At 43.3% G+C, this 10,111-nt stretch overlaps 1 protein-coding gene across 2 annotated transcripts; it reads right to left on the bottom strand.

Moving 5' to 3' along the window:
- Positions 1-1,856: 1,856 nt before the first annotated feature.
- Positions 1,857-5,054, bottom strand: LOC147433621 (protein EARLY-RESPONSIVE TO DEHYDRATION 7, chloroplastic-like). 2 transcript variants are annotated; one of them, XM_086489760.1, is made up of 3 exons: positions 4,672-5,054; positions 4,426-4,584; positions 1,857-4,242 (listed from the first exon to the last, which is right to left on the bottom strand). In XM_086489760.1, the coding sequence occupies exons 1-3, from the start codon at positions 4,757-4,759 to the stop codon at positions 3,101-3,103; spliced, it is 1,389 nt and encodes a 462-aa protein (XP_086345886.1). In that variant the 5' UTR covers positions 4,760-5,054; the 3' UTR covers positions 1,857-3,100. The 2 variants fall into 2 exon arrangements, with proteins under 2 accessions (XP_086345886.1, XP_086345885.1); XM_086489759.1 differs by having other exon boundaries at positions 1,858-4,242; positions 4,426-5,054.
- Positions 5,055-10,111: the final 5,057 nt, after the last annotated feature.

Here is a 10,111-nt window from a genome sequence, read left to right on the forward strand (position 1 = left end):
CTGACTATGTCTTTCCATGTATGATACTGATGTGGTTTAAGTTACTAAATGATGTTATTGGTTTTCTCAAATATCTACATTTGTACTTTCTTTTTATTTCTATTTGCAAAAAATATCTTTTATGAATTTTGTACCCCTTTTTTATCCGATATTAACCAATCTCTTGCATCTGTAAAATCTTGGCTTTCCAATTAGAGAATAAAGCACCGTTTACTAGCTTCTTCAGTTTAAGTCCATTCGTTCCTACCAGCTTCTTCGAAAGTGTTGGCACTTCTATGGGATGCAGCTTATGGTACATATGAGATAGCAATGGCTTAGTCATCACTCAATTATACAATGTAGCTTTTCTTTGAGTGTGTGAAAACTAAATGTTCATACTATTGAGTTCAAGGCTAATACCCATTCAAATAGGTGAGGGCTATCGATACATTTTTCTTTCCTCAATCTAAGTGCTCATAATACTATTGCATTCAAGGCTAATACCCATTCAAATAGGTGAGGGCTATGGATACATTTTTCTTTGCTCAATCTAATTGACCCTTTCTAGACTTATAATATGTGACACCATCTTCACTCACCTTATGAATCTAGCTAAAATTGTCATAGCAATCACGCCTTGGCAAGACCGAGTTGAGTGCTCAAATTAGAATATCCTTAATTGGTGCTCTATGGACAAATAGCACAAATGCTACCATTATATATATATATTCAAACCATTGTAAAGGTAGAGAAGTAGGACAAATAAACTAATATATCAATCTTGACCATGCGATACCATTTTGCATATAGCCTTGAAAATGGTTTAGACATATGCACACCCCTAGATACGGAGACACACATAAACAAAGTTACATGCATACATAAGAGACAATAGAAACCCAGAATAGAGAAAGGAGCGATATAATGCGAGTTTTGTGCGCGCTCATGAGTGAGCTTGAGAAACCATAAAGGATTCACACTCTTAAACTGTTGGTAAGAGTGAGCGAGATCCGTCGTAGATGGTGCATGTGAGATCCTACTTATTTGTGCGAAGCGGGCTATCAAAACACTTACCCCTAGGTATGGGCACATATCAAATTATCTAAAGTAGAGGTGGTAAATATTGAAGGCTCCATGTAGAATCTGCTTCATAGGGAAGATGGAAAATAGGCTCAGAAAAGATTTCTCTCTCAACAGTTCAAGACTTGATTTCCCTTGGGTTAACCGTTAAAGACTCCTAATCTTGAAGATCTTTTTGTGTGATTCGTGAAGCAATCTTCTTATAGTGGATCTATCCCATTATATCTTGTCTGTAGAATCTTAGCTTTCCAATTAGAGGGTAAAGCACTATTTACTAGTTTCTTCAATTTAAGTGTAGTCATCCCTATTAGCTTCTTCCAAAGCGGTGGCACTTCTATGGGATGAAGCTTATGATACATATGAGATAGCAATGGCTTAGTCCTCAATCAATTATACAATGTAGCTTTTCTCTCAGTGTATGAGAACTAAATGTTCATACTATTGAGTTCAAGACTAATACCCATTCAAATAGGTGTGGGCTATCGATTCATTTTTCTTTGCTCAATCTAATTGTTCATACTATTGCATTCAAGGCTAACACCCATTCACATAGGTGAGGGCTATCGATAAATTTTTCTTTACTCAATCTAATTGATCCTTTCTAGTCAAGTTGCAATATGTGACACCATCTTCACTCACCTTATGAATCTAGCTAAAATTGCCATAACAATCACGCCTTGGTAAGATCGAGTAGAGTGCTCACATTAGAACATCCTTAACTCTATGGACAAATAGCACAAATACTACCTTTATATATATTCGAACCATTGTCAAAGGTAGAATAGGACAAATAAACTGATATATCGATCTTGACCCGTGCGATATGATTTTTCATATAGGCTTGAAAATGGTTTATAGACATATGCACACCCCTAGATACGGACACACATATAAACACACTTACATGCATACATAAGAGATTATAGAAACAGAGAATAGAGAAATGAGCGATATAATGCGAGTTCTGTGCGCGCTCATGAGTGAGCTTGAAAAAACCATAAAGGATTGACCATTCTAAACCATTGGTAAGAGCGAGCGAGACCCGCCGTAGGCAAGGCATGTGAGGTCGTACTTATGTGGGAAGCCGGGTATCAAAACAATTACCCATAGGTATGGGCCCAAACCAAATTATTTGGAGTAGGGTAGTCTTAGCGGTGGTAAATATTGAAGGCTCCATGCAGAATCTGCTTCATAGGGATGATGAAAAATAGACTACGTGCTCAGAAAAGAGTTGTTTCTCAGCAGTTCAAGACTTGATTTCCCTCGGGTTAAGACTGCTAACCACTGCAGAGCTGATTTTGTGTTGTGATTTGTGAAGCATTCTTCTAGTGGATCTATCCCATTATATCTTGAAAACATAAACAGATCTGCAAGGTCAACAAAGCATGACTAGTTACTTATTTCTCTACTGCAGTTTTCCTTTTTCCTACTGTCTCAAGCGGCTCAAAGCTAAGCCAAGCTAAGCCGAGGCTCCGGGCACGCTTTTTCCGAACATTGCTCGGGGGAGACATTAAAAGAAGCAACTCAATATGCGATGGGGCAAAATATTACAGCCTACATATTCCACCATTTGCAGCAATTACAATTCCACCATTTGCAACACTGTAATTGTAAGTGAATATAGCCTCTTAAGTAAGAAACACCTGCGCCCACTTGCCCCACACGATTACATGCGAAGAAATAACATACAAAAACCCTTACTTAATGACTGTCACACTCAAACCCTTCGTCTTGCAGAAAAAACCCATCCCGATTTGAAATTAGGTGGCTCTAGATCTGTGGGAGTGATCTGCAATTATCTGCAATCATCACCTCACGCACTACAGGCCAGGCCAGGCCGGGCCGGGTAAAAGAACCTTGGGACCCTGAGAGATCTCGAACACTCTCCATATTATATACCAATGGTGTTATAAATTTCTGCCTGACTCCAACCTAAGAAGTTTGCAGCATGTACTTATGGAGAGAGTGTCCAAACAACTTGATTGAATTAATCCGTTCTCAGCTCAAGAGAGCTGTGTCCTCGGCTATATTAGCTAGGGGGTCAATGAAACGGAGGTCGAGGGCGAGGTGACCGGGGACGTGGTCGTGGCGAACATGGTGGTGGCATCGTCATTGTGGAGGACATATGAGCCTGTAACGGAGTTGCATGTGACCTGTACACATGGGAACTTGGAGAAGCTGGCCCCGTGGCTGAGCCCCCAGAAGCTAGCGTCAGCCCTGTCATCACACCCCTGCTTCCACAATGGTCAGATGCTGTTGATCGAGCGTAGAATCGAGGGGGTAGGGGCGGTGGTGGACCAGGCGCTGCTGTTCTCTCTGTTAAATGCACAGGTAACATCGGCGGATTTCGGCGCCAACACGGTAGGCTTGGCTCAGCAGGAATTGGCAAACATCTGCTGATCATACCATCATTAGGCAGTGAGGTAATCCCAGCCTGTTGAGCGCTAGTGCTCTGCATGGAAAGCCCACCAAGCAATGGTGATGCACCATATTGCATCTGAGATGAGTTGTTCTCTGCAGAAGCTGCAGGTGACTTGGTTGACGTTGATGAGACAGATCCAAGATCTGAGGTGGTTGAAGATCTGCCACTTGCATCTGTGCTTATGGAGGACTGGCTAACTGTCCGCATACTGGCACTGCTATTAATGTTGGCAATTGTCCGAAACAACATGTGCAAGCCAACCTTGTTCAAAGTCCATGCGGAGGTAATGAGATTGCCAACAACATCGAAACTTTCTGCAACTTCTTTCCCTGATCCTCTATGTGTATCCTCTGACTCCGCCAAAATGTCACTCCCTACAGCGTGTGCACTCTCTAACAACGTTTTACCAGCAGTCTCCACGGCCTCCACCACCTTTGCAACTGCATCAACGCTGGCTATAGCTAATTCTTCAATGTGTGCATCCGTGTCCACCTTCTCGACATGGGTTGATGCGTTTATTGTGCCGCGCTCGATGCTTCGGACAAAGAGTTTGGCAACTGCAGACATTCTCCTCGCCTGCTGCATCCTCCGAACCAGGTTTGGGCTCTGCATGCAGTCTACTATGCCTCTTTTTTGTACAGCTGATAATGTCGCCAGTCCACCTAGATCAACGTCGTCAGGTAGGCTTTCGGGTCTCTTTCTGTCCATATTCCTGGCAAGCCTGGTCCAAAAGGTGGCCGTTGCTTGAGTAGCATCAATATCTACAGAGCCAAAGCTGAATCACTTGAATTACTCGGACCTTAGAGAACATTAATTAGTTATACACATGTCAATTCTTACAAAGAGAAGCTTGTGTACATTACTAGGGTTTTCCTTGCTAAATTAATTACAATCACAATCACAACATATACATACGCACACACCTGCATGCCATACGCATGTACCTGCATGGAAATAGGTGGAATACTTTTGAAAGAGGAATTCAAGCTTTCGAATTTCTGTTGTGTCGAGATTGTCTAGAGAAAGAGCGTACTTGAGACGGGCAGGCAAGTTCGAGAAAGAAAAACCAGTCTCGCCCAACTTGCTCACAAGAGAGTCCTTCCCTACAGGCCATTGTATGTCGTCGACCATTGCGACAACAGCAGCAAGCGGAGAGTGCGAATGTTTCACAAAAAGCAAAGTAAACTCACCGCACTGCAGTAGTGCGCTCTCATCACCATCTACGAGGTAAAGCTGCGCACCTCCTCTTTTGAATAGCTCCCTTTGTGATCTAGCCATGATGATATAAATCTTGCATGTCCAAGTCCGCAGGTGCTTTACATTTGTCTGCAACCGTCACTACCAGCACCACTAACTACGTCCGTCTGGAGCTCCTGCGCGTCGATGCCAGAGGACATTTGTGGATATCACTAACTACGTCCGTCTGGAGCTCCTGCGCGTCGATGCCAGAGGACATTTGTGGATATGTGTATACGTATGTGAAGAGAGAGAGAGAGAGAGAGAGAGAGGGGGGGGAGAGAGAGAGAGAAAGATTCAGGGTGAGCCTTGACAAATTGACAGCGCAAGGATCTGCATGCACCAAATGGTCTGTAATTTGCGTGCGAGTGGCGATGCTCAGTACACATGAGACCCTACTGACTGCACCCACCACTTATCATTACAGATCGCTCGACACGTGTCGCCTCCCTTGCCTGCCGCCCGGCACCTAGCAGCTTATATATAGCTGACACGTCTCTCCTACACTCTTAACCGCCCCTAATAAGAACTCCCTCCCACGATGCTCAAATTTCTTTTTTGCCATAAGCGCTCTTCGAATTAATTAGACAAAAAAATGAAACTTCAGTTAAGACTCGATCCTTTCTACAGGGATCCAAAATTAGGGATAAGCTCATGTTACATCTCGCCATCATGTATCAACCATAATGTACATATTACAAGAATGCTTGCTTGCAACTCCATAAATGCTTGCATCTTGGCCGCATTCTACTCGCTCCCCTGCTATTTTATTCATTCACTTACAAGATTTCATCGTAGTGTTGGTCCTATCTTCAAGTGCAATTGTGAGCTGATTGTAGCCAATGTACCTGTCTATGAAATTATACATTTGGGGCCTGCAATCTCATCGAACATCATCTATAAAGGGTAGTGGAAAAGGATCTTGAATTGTTTGTGCATTCAATTTCCTATAGTCCACACATACCCTTGGTTTCCCATTATTTTTTAAGACCACCACTATGGAAAAAATCTAATCACTACTTGCAACCTTTGTGATGAACCCAACTTTGAGAAGATTATCAATCTCCCCTTTCACTCTCTTGGCATAGTTGAGGTTCATCATGTACCTCTGTGACGTGACTGGTCTAGCATCTGGCTTCAATGGTATCCTATGCTCGCACACCTTTTGATCGACTCCTTTCAGATCTGTATGCTCCGAAGCAAATACATCTTTGTACTTTTGGAATAGTGCCTTGGATTTTACCTTAATCTTTGGCTTCAGATGCTTATTGATTTTGATTATTCTAGGATTTTCTTATGAGCCAAGATTAAACTCTACAACTTTTTGGTCTTCTGGGAGCAATCAATTTGGGCCTCCTCCCTTCCGTTTAACCATGGATTCAGCTTCTTTATCCGTTATGATACCAACATCATAATCATTGAATAGATTGCCTAATTTGAGAAGGCCATTCTAAATATATGGTTCTTTAGCTGCTGGGTTTTCTTCATCAGAATTTTTTGAGTTGGTTTTTCAACTGGTCTGGCGTCTGACTTCACTGGTATCCTATGTTGGCACAGCTCTGAATCGACTCCTTTCAGGTCCGTATGTTCCTAAGCAAATACATCTTTGTAAATTTTGGAATAGTGCCTTGGATTTTTCCTTAATCTTTGGCTTCAGATGCTTATTGATTTTGATCATTCTGGGATTTTCTTATAAGCCAAGAATAAACTCTACAATTTTTCAATCGTCTAGGAGTAATCCATTCGGGCCTCCTCCCTTCCATTTAGCCATGGACTCAGCTTCTTTATCCGTTATGATACCATCATTATAATCATTGAATGGATTGCTTAATCTCAGAAGGCCATTCTGAATATATGGTTCTTTAGCTGTTGGGTTTCCTTCATCAGAATAGAATCAAATTCTCCATGTGGTCTATATTTAAACTTGTTTCCCCTGCTGTCTGGCGCTGGCTATTCGGGTGGCCATCCGTCCAATTCAACTATCCTCTCCCCAAGCTTCATTTGAGTGTCCGGACTGGTCTGGGTATTGTATCTTTGTTCTATCGACCTGATTCTTAGAATCCATGAGCACAACACTACACTACAAGAGGTTGTGTGCTCTTGTGACGCTTTTAGCGACGAAAATACATTGGGTTTTTATAACCCCCAACGTCGCTAAGAGCATCGCTATTAGCGTCGATACGGGGACGTTGCTATGGCAGTCGCTATAAGCGTCGTATAGGCGCCGCTATATAGCGACGGCTATAGCGATGCTGCAGGGCCATCAATAGCGACGCTGCAGAGCCTAATATAGCGATGCTCATAGCGACGCACGAGATGAAAATTTTTTGGTGGCAGGGTTTCATTTGTCTATTTACCTTTGAAAAAAAGTGCAAAGGTAAATATAGACCCAAAATAGTCACCCACAAGACAATATAATCATTAACTCCATCATCCATAGTACGTATTGTTTGCAAAATAAAGATACAAAAATGACAAGTGTGAATTGATGAAAGTAAATCAATGACAATTGTACACAGGAGCAAAATCACTCGATTGTTAATCATTGCAAATGTAATAGTTACAAACCATTGTCATTATTTAAAAAATATACAAGATTTTCAAAAAGACATAGTTACATGGTCTCATGATACATAAGCTATGCAAAAAAGAAACTAATGCTATCTAGCTATGGCTAAACTGACGTCGTCTAATCAGACGTCTCATCTCGTCCAAGCGGCGTATCTGTCGGATTCTGCAAAAAAAAACAATAAGATAGCTTTTTGTAAGTATAAACATATAGCGACGTTCATAAAACAATACAATAAATAGAAAAGAATAAACCCTAATACTAACCATGCCTACGCGAGAAGTCAGGATGTCTATAAGGGCGTTTAAGCCCTTCCTGCCTGCGTACTCACGCTCGTACGGTGTGGGATCACGTCCTGTAAACGACCACTGTCAAAACATACAAAGAATCCATTATGTTAGAATTTCAAATCCCATAAACCCTAAACTATCGAACATAGATGCGAAAACACTTACAAAATCGGCCTCGAATGATGTCCACCCGCCGCTCCCCAAGTGGTGCGAGCTCCCTGCCTCTACTTGCGCTCTGGCTGCCTCCTTCTGTTGCTTCCACTTGTCGGGATTCTCACGCGCTTCTTTCTTCACATGCTTCCAATCTTCTTTGGCCAGCCAATCTGGTCTGCTCCACCCATGCTTGATTGCTTTTTGCACTTTGGAACGCTTATGCTTGCAGTATTTGCGCATTCGAACCTTCATAACATCTTCATTGAAGCGGTCATCCCGTGTTGGAACGAAAAACTCGTCATGAAGCATGCTGATGACTCTGTCTTTTAATTCATTCCTTACTTCACTCTAGGTGTTTAGTATGTAGTGTCTAAACACCTGAGAGCAAAGACTGCGCATGCGCAAAATCACCTTCTTGCCTTCATCATCCAAGATGATGTCGCCGCTGAAGTCGACGGAGTAAGGCAATCCCTCTCACCGCTGACGTGTGAACCTGGGTGTCTCGGTAGGGGTCTCTAGCGGCGTTTCAACGGGGGTACGGACGCTAGGTGTCTCCATTGGAGTCTGAGCCCCGAAGCGAGGAGTTTCCACTGGAGTGACTCCTAGAGGAGTAGCTAGTGGTGTGTAGCTGCAGGGAACGGCAGTCAGCCATGCAAAACCTGGTGTCGATGGCGATTCCGTGGCTGGTGTCAAGACGGGCAAATAAGGGGAGGGTAAAGAGCCTCATCGAAGACGAGGTGGTATCAAAGCATCCGTGGTGCCACCCCCACAACAACCGCCAACGCCACCGCCACCACTAGAACCCCGGTGCCTAGACGAGTGTGAAGATCATCTCATCGACACCGAAGCTTCGGAGCGCGCTGAGGACTCCGAAATAGAGGGAGATGCGGATGGAGTAGGAACGCGCGATGGTGTGCCAGAGCGATGACGCTCCACGTACCACTGTCTCTGCTAGGGTGACAAAGAGGAAAGAAACTCCTCATCATCCATACCTGCATATAACACACGAACATTTAAACTTAATATTGAATGAATGGAGTAGAAAACATGGACAAGTAGATAGATAGATAGATAGAGAGAGAGAGAGAGAGAGAGAGAGAGAGAGAGAGAGAGAGAGAGAGAGAGAGGAGGAGGAGGAGGAGGTGCTCGTCGTCTCTTCTTATAAGAACATACCTAGAGCATACGTACCTAGAGTGGACGCAAAGACCATTAAATACAATGATGCAATGACACATATAAATACAATGACGCATATATATTTATGCCAGTCATGTGACTTCAAACCGGTAAGCTTTCCTTCTTTAGTAAAACACGTTCGGAGCGAGTGCATTACGTCAGTGGGGGTCTGCAAAGATCGAATGGTCTCTTTTACTTTGCGTTCTTGGGCTCCTGTGAAAATCCATGGTGCTTTAGGGAGTTTTATCGATCCATCGGACGCTGTTTGCGGCCAATATTGCTCCATACGATCCACGTTTCTAAGGTCAACTCTGGCTCCCAAAGTATCTTTCTTGCCGGTCAGATGGTCCCATAGTAGATTACCCACATTCTTGAATATAGGCATTGGATCGAGCAAGTGATTGATCATGAGTCGGGGCCAGTATAGTAACTCGTACCATAGAGATAGTCTCTTCATCCCTGGGGGCAATCCGTCATCACACATCTCCTTCTGCTCTAACCATGCTTGTGCAGACATCCTCGGTGGCTCTCTTCCCAAAAAGCCGTCGCGTAACACATGATTCTCTGGAAGATACACTTGATGAACTTCGTAGATTTTCTTCTTCAGTGAGGGCGTCCTACGTGCATTCAGTCTAGGTCCACATGTGACACATGCTCTGTATCCCCTTGATTGAAGCCCTGCATGTATACACATGATAATAGATCAGCTTGAGAAAAACCAAGATTTACAGTGTCTCAGTGAGGAGTGTAAATAGATCACCTGAGCATTCTGGTAGTCCGGGATAGTCATGCATGGTCCACATTAGAATGCCTTTGATCAAAGCATTCCGTCGACCTGTGTGTCGGCTCATATCCACCACCTCTATGCCAATCCACAATTGTTGTAGCTCTTCCAATAGTGGACGAAGATACACATCCATATTCTTCACTTTATATCGCCCCGGCACAATCAAGCTTAGCCATAGGTGCCCCTTCTTCGTAGTCAACCACATGGGAATGTTGTAGTTGACGATGACAACGGGCCATACACTGTAAGATGTTGATCTTTGACCAAATGGATTTACGCCATCCATAGCCAGGCCTAAGCGTAAATTTCCATCTTCCTTGGCAAAATCGGACCATGTTCCATCTATATGTTTCCAAGCTGCACAATCTGCAGGAATCCGTAGCACACCATCCGAAGATTTATTCTCCTCATGCCATGAT

Source organism: Adiantum capillus-veneris, chromosome 19 (genome assembly GCF_014529385.1).
Source record: "Adiantum capillus-veneris isolate H3 chromosome 19, ASM1452938v2, whole genome shotgun sequence".
Taxonomy (NCBI): Eukaryota; Viridiplantae; Streptophyta; class Polypodiopsida; order Polypodiales; family Pteridaceae; genus Adiantum; species Adiantum capillus-veneris.

Excerpts from the sequence above, each read along its gene's own strand:
- LOC147433621 (XM_086489759.1), bottom strand. The coding sequence starts at position 4,759 with ATGGCTAGATCACAAAGGGAGCTATTCAAAAGAGGAGGTGCGCAGCTT. Across the intron at positions 4,243-4,425 it reads TTCCACCTATTTCCATGCAG|ATATTGATGCTACTCAAGCA; the intron begins GTACATGCGTAT and ends TTGGCTCTGTAG.